This window comes from Mauremys reevesii, linkage group 9 (genome assembly GCF_016161935.1).
Source record: "Mauremys reevesii isolate NIE-2019 linkage group 9, ASM1616193v1, whole genome shotgun sequence".
Taxonomy (NCBI): Eukaryota; Metazoa; Chordata; order Testudines; family Geoemydidae; genus Mauremys; species Mauremys reevesii.
The window spans coordinates 39,230,370-39,248,908 of record NC_052631.1 but is presented as its reverse complement, the minus strand read 5'-3'; the positions used below and the strand labels follow the sequence as shown (position 1 = coordinate 39,248,908).

The 18,539-nt window shown below is 41.7% G+C and overlaps 1 protein-coding gene across 12 annotated transcripts in view; it reads right to left on the bottom strand.

Annotated features, from left to right (window-relative positions):
* SPSB4 (splA/ryanodine receptor domain and SOCS box containing 4) overlaps positions 1 to 18,539 on the bottom strand; it is a 334,027-nt gene that overhangs the window by 104,314 nt on the left and 211,174 nt on the right. For all 12 annotated transcript variants that reach the window (XM_039489652.1, XM_039489653.1, XM_039489649.1 and 9 more), the window contains one exon: positions 11,949 to 12,804. In XM_039489652.1, coding sequence (XP_039345586.1) covers positions 11,949 to 12,642 — 694 coding nt within the window. In that variant the 5' untranslated portion in view covers positions 12,643 to 12,804. The remainder of the gene's footprint in view (positions 1 to 11,948; positions 12,805 to 18,539) is intronic.

The following is an 18,539-nucleotide window of genomic DNA, read 5'->3' as shown; positions in this document are numbered from 1 at the left end:
GCAGGCTAGGACCATCAGGCCCCAATTATTACAAGTGGTATTATCCCCATTTTACAGATGGGAGATACATACATTAAGATCAAAAATTTCAAGTGCCCAATTTGAGAGCGCTAGGCCTGAGTTTTCATAGTTCATAGCACTCTATATTTTCACTCACAGCTGCTCCTGAAATCAATGGGAGCTGTGCTTTTCTCAGCATTTCTGCAAAGCAGACCCCAAGGTCTCAGGTCAGGAACCCAGAAAATTAGGAATACAGTTGGTGACCATATGTGAAGAGGTCTATTTCAGTGATTTACCCAGCATCACAAAAGACATTTTTGGTGGAGACAGGAAAGAATCCAAATCTCCTGGGCAGCATTTAACTGCCTTAAACATGACACCATCCCTTCTCTTTCTGCAATCTGCTGCCTCATTTACTACGTACCTTCCCACTTTTGCTACAGACGAGGCGGGGCCCTACAGGCAACAGTCTCAATCGCTAGACAACCCTCACTCATCCCTAAACCAGGTCTGCCCATGCACACTGAATGATGAACAGTCCTGCGGACAAAACAGTATGTGACCATGTAATTAAAGATTGTATCATAATGCATACGCACAACAGGTTAGGGGAGGCAAGTTAAGGTTGCCCAGGTGACCTAACTTTTGAGCGCTTGCCTTTGTAATGCCAATAATAGTCTTTTAATGTAGTTTTTTTGTTTTTAAATATATTGTGTAGGTTAGGGACAGGAAAGGTGAAGGCAGAAGAGGATGAATAGGCTCAAGAGAATAGAAGATGGAGGCACTGACCGGGAAGAAAGGAAAATAAAGAGAGAGGGACAAAAGGAAGAAAGAAGAGGACCTTGGCTGGTTGGGAAAGAGAAGCTGGCTGTGAAGGAACTGTCATGGGGAGAGGCAGAAGATGATTGGCTCTTTGCCCCAAACCAGCAGACAGTGGTGTAATGTTATTGACAACGTAAAATAGGGATTCAGGTTGTTGTGAAAATGAGAAATTGCCAGCAAAATTGGGATTATAGAAGAAAAATGTGTTTGCAGGAGAAGAATTCCAATTAGCTGCATAATTCCTAAAACGGGAATTGCAAATGCCATTTTTTTAATAATTTATCCAAAAAAATGGAGACAGCTTCTTCATAGTGCTAGCTAGTTAATTACTACAACAAAGGAATGCCTTTGCTAAGAAAAAGCTAGCAAAATGGGATTATATTGTATGTATGTTTTTAAAGTACTCTTCCCCTTACACAGGTCAGAGTATTAAAATACGACAAAAAACAAACAAATAAAAAAAGCACATCCATTAAAAAGTCACTCTTGCTGAAGATCATTTATAAGGCGGGGGTGGGGGGGAGGGAGAATCACAGTAATTGAAGACACTACCATAATTCTTTCTGCCCGTTGATAATTTTGCATTTTGGCTTAGATACCTTTATAACATTCTATATTTAGTATTCATGCTGCATAATCTGACAGATCAGTGTTCTTTCAGTTAAAACAAACTAAAAATAAAAAATGAAAAGACCAGGTGCAGTCATAATAAACTCTTGCTCTACTGGTGCAAATGTGTAAAGGGGGAATTTGCATTTGATTGGGAACTGAAGGTTGTATCCTCAAGAACACACACGTCAAATTTTAAAACTGAAATGTCTGAATCTGCCCCATTGCTAAAGAGATAGCAGTGGGCACTGCCTCCCATGGGTTTGCCTCCAAGCTCTGGAACAGTTCTGGGGGGGCTGGATGCACTGTGAGCAGCTGTTCCATTGCCTGCTTTCTGGTTGGGCTGTGGAAGGACAAAGATAGCAGAATAAGACCTCTAATAGTTATATCTGAACTAGGGTAAACCATAGCAAAGGGTCACTTCCCTTCCCACAGCCACCCAGGGCAGCTCTGAATGGGGTGGGGAAAAGATGATGAGAACCAATCAACAAACTGTGGCTCCCTGATTTTCTGCCCTTTCCCTTTCCAGAGTAACCTGGAAGCTGCTCTAATGTGCAGCAGCTGGCTATGGTCATTAAAAACACTAACTACTAATCTTTATGCTTGCTCTGATTCATAGCAACCATGTTAGAGAGCTGTAGCATACAGAAGACTGACTCAAGGAACGGATAGTTAAGCAATTGTTTTTATTCCACCTGTTCAAACTTGACACCTACTGTGACTGAAGCATGCACAAATGTTTATTAATAACTTTATTTCTTTTTGGGAGTGAACTAATTAAGGCAGGAGTAGCTATGCCCCAGCTATATCAAATAGTGTCTATCAATTATGAGAATTATCAAGAACGTTAGCATATATTCTGAGAAGCACAAGACACTATTAGAGATCTCAGTAAAGATCACTGCCCCTTCAGAGTTTACCCACAGAAGTGTTTTGGAAACGTGAGCATTTCAGAGGTGGGTTTTGAATACCTAGAGGCTTTCTGTATTTACAAAATGCTTCTCACCAAATATGTGTATTTACCTGTGTAGATGTCTGAATTCCAATACTTGTTATGACAACCATTACAACCTGTACAAGGTTAATCAGTGGAAACTTTCCAACATAAAAAACAGAAGAGCCAAATATTCATACTATCACCACATCAAGGGCAAACAACATTTCAAAGTCATTGCGCTCCCTAAATTCTGGCAACAGAAATTCCAATTAAGCAATTTCAAATAAATTATCCTAACCTTAAAGCATGAGATTCAACCCTAAATCAAGAAACATCCCAGAAGTCTTGTACATTTAACTCTCAGATCTACAAAACATTCCATTTAAGTACACATGGAATTCTGGATGGAAAAGACCCAAATATGAGCTGATCTTTTTTTGGAACTTAAGAAGGCAAGGAAGAATTTTTTAAAGTAATAATTGGCTCAGCTGGACATCAGATTATGCTGCTGACTAGTTGTTTCAGCAATACTTCCCAAAAATCTTGCCAATTCCCACTGCCTCCTTGTTTTCTGTTACAATTTTCTTATTCTTATGGCAGTTATAACCCATTCAATATTTTGATATACAAAATTAACAATTCAGAGGTTTTCTCTACCTTAGTCTGATTTTGTTCCATTTGGACCTATTAAAATTTTTAATTCTGGTATAGGTGTATCTTGAATTAGAATTCACAATTGCTATTCAGGTATGACTTTGAGTAAGTTGAAGTTTCTCTTTCCTCATGGAATTACTATTATTTGTGGTTTGGGGTGTCTCTAGTTAGAAAGGACATAAATATCTGAGTAAAATGTAAATCTGAATTAGTGCATGTACCAACCTACATGGAACTTAGAAGAAGGAACACAAGTTGCAGGAGAGAAGAGTTTGGAGAAGGCACCAGGAAGTCAGTCTGTGTGTACATGGCTTGAATGCTAGCTGCAGTTGCAGAACCTTGGTAAACAGTTCTTTGAATGAAAAGCCAGTTTAAAAAGCGTAGCGTTCTCTCGCATTATTACCAAGCATGTGGTACATGCTCAAGATCTTCAGTCTTGCTCCAAGTCATCCAATCTGCATTTCAGTAGTAGGCCCTTTCAGTTCACCCATTGGGTTACTCGGTTCACACTTCTGAGTAACCCAATGATGCAGGTGTGACCATCCTGAACCCCACCTTTCTGTATGCATTCTGTCTTGGAAGCCTGTTCAATCCAAGGTTCTGTAGCTAAAGATTGCTTATTGTTTCACTTATTTGGGATGTCATCATGGTTCCTTTTCAATGTTGGTACACAAAACAAAAAACCCACAAACCAAAAACACCTTCTGTAGTACATCTCTAAAATATTAATTATAGTAGATAGAAATGCAGCCTCAGTAGAAATCACTGTACTGAATTTACATAATATATAAATCCCCCATGATCACCACTAACCTGCGCGCCCTCCATTATTCTGCATTTTTAACAATGTTAACCAGGATTTATAGGATATATTTATGCACAACATTGACTATTCCCCATTTCAGTGTCTGCAGCTAGGTTTCCCAGGATTCCTTATTAAGTCAGATAGCATACACAATCTCTTAGTGGTTTTTGGATAAACATATACATAGGGAAAGATATGTGTGTCTTTATATTCGTAGCATGTTTTGTGCATTGAAGTGAAGTGTTTTTAAAAGTGTTGAAATAGTCATCAACAGTCAAAGTCTGACCTCCAATCTGTACAATCTCAGATGTCAATAGAGCAAATGAGAGTAGAATTTGGCCAAAGGAGTTTGTCCTGAAAGGAGCGGAAAGTCCTTAAGCTGTGCATTTTCTCCTCTCACTCTTTAACCCCCCTCCCCTCACTTGCCCAAATCATACATGGGGATTCTTTAAAGCGCTCACTACGAGATAAGTCGACTATAGCAGGGGTTCTCAACCTTTTTTTTTCTGAGCGCCCAACATGCTATAAAAATTCCACAGCTCGTCTGTGCCACAACAACTGTTTTTCTGCATATATAAGAGAGGGCCAGCGTTAGGGGATAGCAAGCAGGGCAACTGCCTGTGACCCACGCCACAGGGGGCTCTGTGAAGCTAAGTTTCTCAGGCTTCGGCCCCAAAGCTTTGGCTTTACACCCTGGACCCCAGCAAGTCTTCTGCCAGCCCTGCTTGGCAGACCCCTGAAACCTGCTTCTGGCCCCTGGACCCCAGCTTGAGAACTACTGAACTATAGGAGGTGGTTGTCTGCATATATTTCACTGCAAATAAACTTGAGCTTGATCCCCTACTATATCAGCATGCTAAAGACCTTCAGGCTCAGTTATCATTCCCCTAGCTGCTGCAGCTTTTATGCAGTCCATTTGTCTGAACACTTGCCTGCTGGGAGACACACACTGAGCAATATAAGAATCTATTTGCGCCACTGCTATAGAAGCATCCTCTTCTTTAAGTACCCTTTTTTAGGGAGACACCCCCCCCCAATCTATCTGAGCAATATGATGCATTTGAGCAGCCTGACGTCTAGGGCAACGCGGAGAGCTTGTAACTAAAGAATATTTATGTCTGCCTGCACCATTAGCTGTGAATAGCTTCATGTCTCAGATAAGGCCCCTTAGGGCATATGTCTACTCTGCAATTAAAACCCACTGGCTGGCCTGTACCAGTTGACTTGGGCTTGCAGGGCCTGTGCTAAGGGGATGTTTAATGGCAGTGTAGACATTCAGGCTTGGCTAGGACCCTGCAAGGTTGAAGAGTCCCAGAGCCCAGGCTGCAGCCTGAGCCCAAATGTCCACACCACAATTAAACAGCCCATTATCCCAAGCCCCTCAAGCCCAAGTCAACTGGTGTGGGCCAAACACGGATGTCTAATCACAATGTAGACATACCTTTAGACTGACCAAGCTCACCTACGCTTAATCTAACAAATGGAGTAAATCCTTCATAAAAAGACCCAAGGTTTGAATCTCCACTCTGGAGCAGGGATTTGAGCTCAGATTTTACCCATCCTTGGTAAGCATTCTAACCACCAGGCTATTCTGGGGTGGGTTACTCTCAATCTCTCTTATTTGAGATGTTCCACTTTGTACAGATACATATATATATTCATTATGCACATGCGAGAAAGAGAGAAAAGAATGACTCCAGAGCCTGTTGATTCGGCCACTCACCGGGAAAGAAGGAAATGTGGATTCAAATTCTTCCTTTGAATGAAGCATGGTTTGGCCTGAAATGGAGTTTTCCAATCTATCTGCAAATTTTGAACATTTTTGGAACCAAACCAAATATTTTCCTTAATGAACTGCCCACCTCTACTTGATACCCAATTAAAGTAAAGTTCACTGCACTGAATGTGGCAACAAGAAGTATGTGTTCTTGTTCGGGCGAAATACTAGCCAGAAAGCACTGGCAAACCTTCTTGTCATTTAATTTAAAAAGTGAAATTGTCTTTGGAATTTAAGAGGAAAACAGGGAAAAACTATTTAATTTTTATGTTAGTTGCCAATTAAAGGTCTCTCAATTTAGCTAGACTTTGTTTGGAATCCTGATGTTCACTTACTTTACAATCTGCTTTTGTACTATGTTACACAAAAAGAAACATTAAACCTGTTCACGTTCAATGAAACAAGTCTTTGCAAGGCCTTGGGTATAGGTTAGCAATCAGATGCTAGAGCCCAACCACCTCAAAGAGCTTACCAAACCCAAATGTCAGAACCTACCTCTCATGGTTTAAACTAGTCTCTATAAACAGGAACACACAAAAATCCAGGCGCCATTCCTGACAGCGTTTCAGGAAAATATTTTAATAGTTAAAGCTGAAGCAATTTTGAACCATTGAGGCCATCTTTAGGTTTTCCATCCCTTCAAATTATTTACAGTTAGGAGATTACAAAGTTTTAAATACAAACTTCTCTGAAGAAAAAGTAGATAAAGAAAAAACAATATTTATAAAGCCCTACTCAGAACAACTGATCAACATATCACATAGAATATGGCTTAAGAGGCAAAGTTGCTAACATCTGAAAATAGCATGCATGTGTATGTATATTACATATCATATGTATATATAAGCTATACGCAAAGGTAGGGCACCCTATAGATATAGATATATGCCAGCAGCATGTACAGGAAAAAAGTACATAATTGAATGAAAAATCCATTATATAAGAGATCTAAGACTGAATAAATCTGCATTCCTAATAAAACAGCTCTGTTTGATGAAGCGGGAAGAAGAGATCCCCATGTGCAAGATACTACGTTGCACTGAGAGCCCACTCAGTGTAATGGGAGTGGGGGGACTGACAATCAGGGAGTCTGTTATGGTTCCCTGAGTCTCTTCCCAGTCTGAGGCCAGAACAGCTTAATGGGTGTTCTAATATGCACCAGTGGACAGCCAGCATCAGCTGGCAACTGTCCTCCAGGTAAAGATGGCCAAAGAGTAGCATGCTCTGGACCAGGGGTAGGCAACCTATGGCACGTGTGCCGAAGGCAGCACGCGAGCTGATTTTCAGTGGCACTCACACTGCCTGATCCCGGTACGGGGGGCTCTGCATTTTAATTTAATGTTAAATGAAGCTTCTTAAACATTTAAAAAACTTTATTTACTTTACATACAACAATAGTTTAGTTATATATTATAGACTTATAGAAAGAGACCTTCTAAAAACGTTAAAATGTATTACTGGCATGCGAAACCTTAACTTAGAGTGAATAAATGAAGACTCGGCACACCACTTCTGAAAGGTTGCCGATCCCTGACCTGGACACTCTCCTCTCACCCTCTCCACATGCTTCCCATGCATAGATCATGGGGCAGGGAGGTATAAGCATTCAAGCCTTGCTGGTGCTCCCTAGCAGAGAAAACAAGGCCAGATTTCATTCCCTTTGTGCTGCCAGCAGGGTTCAGAAGCAGAGAATTTTTGTCCTTTATTTTTAGCAATGAAATACTATCAGATGGAGACTGGAGAACAAGAACAATGCTTTAGACCTACAGTACTATGTTCCATATCCAAAGATGACAGAAAGATAAACACTACAATCAGAGAGAGCATTGTTATATTCAGGTCACAAAGATTCACAAAACAGAGTTGTCTTCTCTCTGTATGACACATCACTAGCAGAATGATTTATAAAGCCCAAGGCCCATATCAAATTTGTGCCACTGTGACAAGAACAGAAGTTTATCAAATATGTAAATTCATCACTTAATCTGTTATCTTTATTCCTTTTCCTTTTTTCACTCTTTGCTAAGCAACTATGCTATATGGGCGTGGAGGATTCTAAAACCCTCATATGAACAGCAAGTATTCAGAGCAGTTCTGTGAACAGGACACTTCAGAAGATAAAACAAATAAAAATGTAAGAATGGGCTTTATTGTAAAGCCATTTGATTTCTGTATCTAGTGGGTGCATGTCACCATACCAAGGAAATCAACCAGTTCGAATCTTGAGAATATGAAAAGTTGTATATTTTAATAACATGATCTACCTCTACAAAAGGGATGGAACTATAAACCTGTGATCAGAAACATCCTGAGTTAGTCAATGCCTAGCCAGCAGGGAGAGTGACTCTAAACTTCATCACACCAATCAGCCAAATTGTTGGGCCTAGATAAATATACTTCTAATCCAGTCTATTTTAAAAATTAGCTTTAACTGTGCTGACCCACATTAAAGGTCTGAAAATCCACCCACTGACTTCCATGAGTGCAGGATCAAAATCTAAAAGAGCTCTCCCATGCCACTGAAAAGATCAAAGCTTCTCTCTAAGTGAACAGAAGTCAAGAAGATTATCCTTCAAGAAACAGGATGGAAGATTATTTCTTCTCTTCTATCATTTTATAGACCACAATTATCATCTAGCTTGGTGTAACTATTACCTCTTTCCTGCTGTGACACTGCACCCCATATTCTTCATAGTGATATTATGATATGATTATGGCATAATTATGCTGCATTTTGTACAAAACGAGCATAGAAGGGGTCACTGGAAAAGTTAAAATTTGTTGAATATGATTATGTTATTTGTATGGGTGTATCATTTTTGTATTTGAAGTTATGAATATAGTAACTCCTCATTTAACATTGTCCCGCTTAACGATGTTTCAATGTTACGTCCCTGCTCAATTAGGGAACATGCTTCTTTAAAGCTGTGCAATGGTCCCTTATTATGTAATTTGGCTGCCTGCTTGTAAGATTCTGTAGAAGAGGAGCGACTTTACATGGGAGCATTGCACAAGTTCTGCTTCTCCGCCTCCTCCCCCCTCCCTCCCAGTGCTTCCCCCATCGGTGCTTAGGACTTTCTGGGAGGGAAGGGCAGGAGCGGGGAAGCACTACGTCTCTGCTCCTCCCCCTCCCTCCTCAAAAGTCCTAAGCGCCGCCAAACAGCTGTTTGGCAGTGCTTAGGGCTTGGGTGGGGGAAGGAGGGATGTGGCTTGCTCCGGACAGGAGGTGGAGTGGGGGTGGGAAGAGGTGGGTCTGGAGTGGAGTGGGGGTGGGAAGAGGTGGGCCTGGAGCATTCCCGGCGAAGTCCGAGCCTGTTCTTCTCCGAGGAAGCTGCCGGTGCTGCTGCAAAGGTGCTTCTTAGCATCCTTGCCTGCAGAGGGCTGTGCCTGTGTGGGGTAAGCCAGGGGCACTTCCCAACCACAGTACAGTACAGTATATAATGCCTTTTGTCGGCTCCCCCTTTCCCCCAAAATTTCCTTGGAACCTAACCCTCCGCATTTACATTAAATCTTATGGGAAAATTTGATTAGTTTAACATTGTTTCACTTAAAGTTGCATTTTTCAGGAACATAACTACAACCTTAAGTGAGGAATTACTGTATTGACAATGTATCTGTATTTCAAATGTAGTTACACCTGGGCAACATCCACTAGGCAAGATGCTTCTGCTCTAGATAGCTTGCTGTGAAGGGCCTATTCAAGGAAGTGGGCCATTAGGGAAAACAATAGGTCTTAAAGAAGCTTATTCCCCATCTGGTGAACCTTCCTGAGAATGCTCCAGACAGCCTGAAATGACTGACATGACTCAGCAAGATATGCAAGTGCATGTGACCAGGCCACTCCATTTTGGGATGTCTGTATTTTTCTAGAAACTGGTCTGGGAGTCAAGTTTGGGGAGTGGGGTGGGAAGGCTCCCACCATATGCTAAAGCTATGTAAGGCAGGGAGTGACATCATCTGTTGTTCTTCACTCCCCGCACAAGAAAATTCCTTGAAACACCTAAGTAACAAAGACTAAACTGGGGGAAGTGCTGGACTCAGACTAAAGGGATTTTTAGCCTATGTATGAAAACCTGAGAATCCCAAGCTGCAAAGCAAGTGCAGCTTGTACCTTGAGAATCTGCAAGCCTGCTTGTATCATCAGTCAGGGTGAGAGATTGTCAATTCAAATCCTATCTTTCTAGTATGTTAAGCTTAGTTTGTATTTTTGTTTATTTACTAGGTAATCTGCTTTGATCTGTTTGCTATCACTTATAATCACTTAAATTCTATCTATGTATAGTTAATGAACTTATTTTACGTTTTAATCTAAACCAGTAAGTTTGGAGTGAAGTGCTTGGAAAGCTTAGTTCAAGGGGCAGGAGTTGTTGCATTTCCTCTCCACATTAAGGGGAGGTGAACTGCATAATAAATTCATACTGGTCGGGGTTTTGACCAGAGCTAGCATGTAACTGCAGCTGGGTGTGTCCCTACCTGTATGAATGCTGGTGGAAGCATAGGACCGGGAGCGGGTCTGTAGCTTGTCACAGCAGCACACAGAGAGGGAGCCCAGGCTGGTGAGTCAGAGGGCTCAATGGTACCCCAGTTCCAGGTGGCACCCCAGGGGGAACCCATCACACCTGCTACTTATTCATTTTGTACCTCCTCTTTCTTTCTGCCTCCTCCTTTCTTCCTACTAGTGGACATCCTCCCCGTCCTTTCTATCTTCTGATACTCAGTTGAGTAACCCACAAAACAGCTAAAATGCACACAATGGAACATAACTGACTTTAACGCAACAGACACTGAGCTTTTGCTTATCTACATGACATCCCCAACATGTGAAACAAGTTGTATGTTTGCAATGAATTCATATTTATTCAGTTTCCAAAAATAAGAAAGCCAAGTTGTTATAGCACACTGTCAAGAAGAACTCTTTCGAGGTTTCAAATTAATGGCTACAAAACTTTTGATCCTTTAATCTTCCTCCTTTTAAGGCACTAGAAAGTCTCATTTGATTTTTAGCTGCAATATGCTTGTAAGGATTCTACTGCTAAGTTTTGCTCCCCAATGAAAGTGCTATGTATATGTGTTAAAAGGTAATCTTAAAGAGGGTCAAGTTCTTTAATTATGATTTTACAGCAGTTCATATATCAACTATAAGGCTAATGAACAGAGAATTACTTTTGGTGGAGAGAATTTAGACTATCCCATTAGAAGCTAAAAGGAGAAACACAAATCTAAAGGGATATGTCCCTCTCAGAACTATTGAGACAGAGAGATTGTGCGTTTTCTACTAAATTCTTCTTTACGAGGAATAGCCAATACTCTAATTCACAACGTAAAATTCCAGGACCAACAAACTTTTATCCAGCTAGCTATTTCAGTCACACGCACTACGAATTTACATTTATGGTTCAGGGCCAGATTGCAGCCCAGATTGCATAGCCATGTGAACTAGTAAGAAGAAAGTGCCCCTTACCACCTTGAGTGGCCTGTCTGTTCCAACCCTCACAGTACAGGAGTGAAGCAGGCTCCAAAGAGCAGCTGCATCTACTCTCTAAACCCCCACGCATGCTTGTCCCCCACAGTGCCCAAGCAGCAGAGCTGTGCCAGCATGTCAGTAGATGTTTGCTAAACTGGGTATAGGGCTTATTCTGCTCCTGGAGCGGCAAGGAAACCTGGAAGTAGGCTGTGATTCGCAAGCCAATCTCTCTTGCACTGCCATCAGAGGAGCCTACATCATCGTACAGCCCCTTGTTCTGGATAGTTTGTTAATTAATTATCAAGCCTCAAAATCAGAGTTAAAGAAGAAGATTAAACTTCATTTTCAGAAAGGGTAACTCATCTTCTGCCGTAATCTGTCAAGAATTTAAGAAAAGGGGCTCACTTTCAAAATAATTAAAATTTCAATATCTTAAATATATTAAATTCACATAAACCAGAACTTTACAATGAAAATGCATTAAAAGTTTTCTGGATATTTTCCCAGCCTGCCCATTTTACTGAAATAAAATGACTTTAGCAAGACTAAGATTTCCAGACATTCTCTATGCCAGAAGACCAAGAATAAGTTAGAGAGAGAGAGTAATTTGTACGATAGGATTCAAAAACGGTTTTAGGACCTGGGCTGATATTTTGACAACTCACAGCCACATGCTGCCATTTGTGGAACAGAAGTTAATGGGAAGGAGTTTTATCAGGTTGGATAGTTTTACAGAGGGCATTTGTTAACAGCAACCAGGGGTACTCTGTTCAGCCTTCTCCTTTTACAATATGAGAAGGGGTTAAGAAGAAAGTTAAATAAAAAGAAATAGTTTGGAAAAAGTTGAGATATTATAATGCATATGTTTGATAACACTTACGATCAAGTCCATTGATGTATCTCATTGTAATTTCACAGTGCCCCCAAACTGCACTGACTACAGGGTAAAGTTTTTTCCCTTTCAGTCCTCGGAAGGCCACTCCAAGATACTGTCCATCTACAATGAAACTAAGCGTTCCTTCATCCATATCCAAAACTACCAATAAGGAGTCTGGGAGTACAAAAGACTCATCTGGTTCCAAAAAAACAGGATACGTCACCCCAGGTTGGTTTTTACAATTGTGATAAAGTTTGTTACGTCCCAGATCCCAGCCCCATGATTCACTATTGCTACCAACCAATGATGTATATCCTACAGAATGTAATGGAGCTTCTGCTGTTGATACACCCACCACAGCATGTGTTCCTCGTTGCCTGGTGGGCCAATGAATTTGCCAGACATGTAGGCCTCTTGTGTAGCCAACTTTGCCCCGAATGCAATCTGTGCTTTGGGCAACTGGGTGCCTATGAAAAGTTAGTTTGTCATCTTCCTTTACAAATATATTTAAAGATCGATCTTCATTGTTCCAAGCATGTTTATACTGGACCTCCAGTTGGGAAGGGGGCATATCCAGCAGCATGTCCAGTCGAGCAGGCTTGCAAAAATCTGGTCCCCTCAGCTCTCGTTTAACAGGTCTATAAGGGGGCTCCCTCACATCCACAGACTTTATACTCCCTGAGATTTTCTGGCCCATTTCTTGGTTGCAGATTCAGAAAGGAGAAAGAAAGGTTGACTTTGGCCCAATGTTACCTCATGAAAGCACTTGCACACTGAGCCAGGGACTCGATAAGCAGACTGGATTTATTTCTCCCGTTTGGAGCCCTTTAGCAGCAATGATTTCAGAGAAAACACACTCCTGAAAGAAAACCGAGAATTTTCAGTTAATTAAAGAAAGCCAGTTTATCCTCTCAAACATTTTTGAAAACTTCTTCTGATCCCCGCTAGGTTATTTTAAACAACAAGAACTAACATTTCTCTGCTTTTTGTTCTCTGTCCTGCAGTACTAACCAGACTGCCAGCAGGATATTCTGAGCCCACCAGCATACAGAATACAGACAGTAATTTCCTCCAATTCATAATAGGATACAGACATTCTCCACCTTCTCCCTTCCACCCATTTAGTCTAGCCAGGTCCATAGTGTCTTGTACAAGGCATATATTATTCCCCAGCAATAGGCATTAACATTATATTCAGCTGTATAATGATTTTTATTTACTCTTTTTGTTTCATTTTCTCACAACTAGGTCCTATGTCAGAGTCCTTTTTCTTTCTAACTGTTCCTGTCTTTATATGCCCTTACAATCCAAGGCTTTATCTTGTAACAGCAACAAACAGTGCTAATAACAAACAGCTGTGAAACTTGACTGCTTACCTTTAACATACCCTGCTCCTTAAATAAAAAGAGCATGAAACTGTCAAGCTTTATTTTCACTGAGTTTGGCAGAAGAAGAAAGAGTGAAGGAGAATAGGAGGATATAAATGCAGTAATGGAGTTTTCCAAGCTATTGAAACTACAGCATTGCAATTTCAGCTCTTTGCCAGCCACCCCAGATGGGGATATCTGGCTCAGAATGCAAGCTCTTGTGCTATGTGTGTGGTAGTGTGTGTAACCCACATGTTGCACACTGCAGCATTGCATTATTTTTAGCACAAATAAAGGATGAGAAGCACTGGGAAGTACACGTGGATTTTAGTATTCTATGCACAGGGCAGGGCAACTGAGCTGGAAGAGCCCAAATATATTTAAAAGAGGGTGTTAAGGTTAATGGACACGCTCAGTAGCTGTTTCTGAAGCTGTATAGGAATGTTTTATTGTAGGCAAAAAGACTGCCAGGTCACACCACTCTGGAGACATGAGCCAATAAGAGCACAAAGATGAGAAGGTTTATAAATATAGTGGAAGGCGGCCAATTAAGTGGCTAATTGATGCAGTGCCAAGAGATGCAGTGCCAAGAGATGTGTCTACTGTTAGTCCCAAAGAGCTGTGCCATTTTGTATACAGACTTGAGATTTCTGTTTTACCAACAGCTGTGGACCAGTCAACCAAAAATCCAAGGACTGGAATGCTGGAATACTGTGGAGATCCTGAGAGTTGGTGTTTGTTGACAGAAGGAGGGAAGGAGACTGATTTTCTCCCTTTTCTAGCAGATGAACATGGAACCAGTGTAATTTCTGTTGCTGCTGGTTCTGAACAGGGGGGCAAAAGAAGTTTGCGGATTTTTTTTTAAAAATCCAGTTAATTTCCCTCACTTATTGGAGCAGCCAATTTGTAACATTCCCGATAGCAGAAATATTTCACTTACAAGTGTATTTTCAAAGATACACCAAACCACTACCTACAGCACCTAAGCGCTCATTGCTGTGCTGCCACTCACCTGTAAACTTTCCATAATTAGTGAATAAAATAAAGAGAACTCTCGTGGCTAATGAAAATATGCTGGGAAAAGCTTCCTTTCTTTTTTCTTGTATGGAGCTCTCTATTCTTAAGTGAATACAATAAAGACTGACACCATACCCAAAATGTCAACTCCATTGCTAGAAAGCTTACTCGCGGAGCCAAAGGAAACCAAAAAATGACCACAAAGATTTGTGGAATCTGCAAATACTGAAGTGGAAGACCATAAAGAGGAGTTGGGAAAATTAAAAACTACCTTTCCAGACAGCAGGCCAAATTCAGATACACGCACACTTAAACTTTTATGTGAATTGAGCATGCTTGAGAGAGGGTAGAAGTTGGGTCAGTGAGAACATTTTTAAACTTCATTCTGTACTAATGGACTCGAGGGAGATAAAATATTGACAGTAAAAATATGGAATATTAGTATTAAAGAGCAAATATTATCAGTTAAGTGTTTTCCTGGGAGGTCTGCTAAGCAGACCAATTCTGCTTAGGTTGTTTATAAAATGTGCCTTGTTACAAGAACTTAAAAGATATATACAGTCTGAAATACGGAGGAGAATATCAAAAGGCATAAAGGGCAGTTAGTAGTCCCATTGACTTTTCTGTGGGAGATGTCCCGGATTTGAAAGTCTCCCCCACAAAACACAGGACTATTGTAATTTTTCTGTGGATATGGCGAGAGGGTGGAATTTCTCACCAGTGCTGTGCATATACCATACTGCTGCTTGCACTCCCCAAAGCACAGGGGCAGGGTTTTTACCTGCTAGTGCTAGCACTGGAAACCCCAGAGATGATGTACCTGGGTAGACCATGACCATACCTCTCTCCCAATGCACCAAGAATTATATCATACCAATATCAAGCATCGTTATACCAGCATCACTACCTATCCTAGAAATTGTAAAAATTTACCTGTTTCAGTTTCAAACCAATATAGTTAAAGGGCTACAATTATTATGTTATGCAAGTTTAGTATTTACTTAGTTTTGTGCAAAACTAACAAGAGTAACATTGGGCTAAAACAATGTTTTTTGTAACCTCATACTGATACTAAATAATTTGATCTTATCCTGCAGCATTTTACCATTGGGTTAAAAAGGACACAGGATTGAACCATGTTACAATCTTGCTGTTACTGATGTGACAAAGATTGTGAAGGGCACTAACTTAGTGGTTCTGCTCAAATTCATCCTTCCAGCAATTCCCTACTCTCACCAGACTTAACATGTTACCTCTGCTCTGTTTCACAACTCTGCATTCCTACAAAGTCATTCCCTTTATTACTACTGCGAGGCAGCCCAAGTCACAAGGCCAACTGAAGGCAGGTTTGTTTAATTAAATACCATTGGACTGGAGCAGTTGAATGAAAAATTAAAGACTTGAAAGATATGCCATTACTTGTTTCTAGTATAAGTGATTAAATGTAGGTTTTTCACCTTTTAGTGTGATGCAATCTCACATCCTCTCTCAGAGACAATCCGCACTGTATTTTTTCTATTACACAGATACTTTGAAGTTACTGCAACACGTGTAGGTTCCACTGCACCATTTTTACATAGCTCCTGTACAGTACTAGCAATGGATCACACTGCTTCATAATTTATAGGCACATAATCTTGCATTCTGGATCAGTTTGCATTAAATATTACACATGTGAAAAAGGATGAAAACTTTATTCGGGTTGCAAATCAAGCACTCAAAATTTAGGAAATTTTATGAATTTTATGAATTCTTGCCCATGCAGCCTTAATGTGACCCCTTTGAGCATATGCATTATGATATAGGTTGTAATCGTTACAACCATATCTTCCATGGGACCCATTTCATTCAGTCCATGGGATGGACTTGTTCTGCAAATGAATAGTGAAAGAGGCTGTTGTCTGTAGGACCCCTGCCTCATTTATTGCAGAATCTGGAAGTAGGGTTGCCAGCTTTCTAATCTCACAAAACCAAACACCCTTGCCCTGCCCCTTCTCTGAGGCCCCGCCCCCCCACTCAGTCCAACCCTGCTTCCTCTGTCACTTGCTCTCCCCCACCCTCACTCACTTTCACTGGGCTGGGGCAGGGGTGTGGGAGGTGGTGAGGGCTCTGGGGTGGGGCCAGGGTGTGGGAGTGAGCTCCAGACTGGGGTGGGATTAGGGCTCTGGCTGGGGGTGCAGGCTCTGGGGTGGGTCCAGGGATGAGGGATTTGGGGTGCAGGTGGGGGCTCTGGGCTGGGGCAGGGTAAAGGAGGGAGTTAGGGTATGGGAGGGGGTGCCGACCTGGGGCAGGGTGTTGGGGTGCAGGAGAGGATTCAGGGTGCAGGCTCCAGCCGGGCAGCGCTTACCTCAGGTGGCTCCTGGTCAGTGGTGCAATGGGGCTAAGGCAGGCCACCTGCTTGCCCAGGCTCCACACAGCTCCCGGAAGTAGCCGCCACATCCAGCTCCTATGCACAGGGGTGGCCTGGTGGTTCTATGTTGTGCGCGCTGCCCACGCCTACAGGGACCGCCCCAGCAGCTCCCATTGGCCACAATTTCTTCCTCCCTGAAAGCTTTAACCCTTCTGCCTAGTCCTCTCCAACCTGTCCCTGATTCAACCCTGGGTCTGCATCCTGTACTCTTCCTCTAGACAGTCCCAATTTCCATTTATGATGTTTCTCATCCCAGTCCCAGTCTCCTTGCTTAGCAAGCAGTAGTCTCAATTCTCTGGACTCACTGTCTCAGTCTCCTTGCTAATCATTCCCAGTAGCTCTCAGTTCCTTGTCTCAGTCTCTTCTACCAGCCAGTCTTAGTTCTCCGCACCACCACCACCCAGCACTCCTAGGCACCAGATCAGATCTGTCTTACTACCACCACCACCTTCCTCCCACCCCACAACTCATTGTTTCCTAGTTTCCTTGCCTAGGCAGTCCCAGTCTCCAACCCACTCCAATTACTAGTTCTAGCTTCCCCCCTCACCATTGCTAGCCTCTTGCCCCAGTTTCCTCCAACCCCACATCTAATTATTTCCTCCTCTGCATTCAAATCAAGCAGCTTCCTTCTCCATGATCCCAGGGCCTAACTGGCAGGGCACTGATCACACAATTCTCCCTGCACTCAATGTCAGTGATCAGCCCCAGCCTTCAAAAGCCTAGAGCAACAATTGCAAGGAAAGTCTTGGAAGGACAGACCAATGCAGCTGGAATTTAGCTGCTAAAAACCTTGAAAGAGTCTCTAACGATCATGTACAATCTGTGGTTTTTGAAAGGCTTATACATTGACCACATTCAGATGGATTTTCACAAATATAGCAGAAGTCACATCCCTAATGTACAGATCACCTCCTGCTAAGTGTTGAGTCCCTGCTCCAAAGCACGGGGGGGGGGGGGGGGGGTGCTAGCGCGTCTCAAAATAAAGGTCACCAGGCCTTGTAACATCTCTAGCCTTGCTCTTAAAAATGGCTGAAGCATTTTGGCTTAAATTTTCCAGAAAAATATATGCTGAGGCAGTCACTCTGAATGGAATCTTTCATCCCAAATGGTTTAAGTTTGGCAAAATTATAAGCAAGGTCTTATAATGGGAGATAGCAGGCAAGCTTAGTAATAGAAGATGCTAGCAGACCTATTTAATATATAGCTAGACTGCAATTACGTACCACCTGAGATTGTTCAAATTCACTTCAGCAATGGCTCCTGCATAAAATTACCCTTTGGTCTGCCCCATAGTTTGATAACTCCGTAGCAGTTGCTGGGGAAACATGCCAGTAGAGACTCTTGTTCTCCCTGCTCTAACTTACAGAATGAGAGAAGTGCTATTTATGGGAGTGCTCCTGAATTGGATCAAGTGGAAAATACAGAGCAAAAGAGGACCCAACAGTATAGTATTCCCTGATTCCTCCTCTGTCCTCTCCATGTTCAAACTCAGCATCCGCAAACAGAGAATGGAGAAGTGGTTCTCCTTTTGTTTGTTATATTGATACCAAAAACATATCTATCTATCTATATATATCTCAGACCTTAGCTTTTATTAATGTTTTTCTCTAGGGATTTTGTTCTGGATTACAGGAATTAAACAGCAGTAGAAACCCTTCAGCATTTTTCAGATATCTTAAATATTATGGCCATCTCCACAGTTAAGGTTGAGTGTAGCTTCCACTCTACAACCATAGCTTTTGATAGCAGTAACTGATTTATAGGAAGCTTGGGCTGCTTTAAAAAAAATAGGACACATGA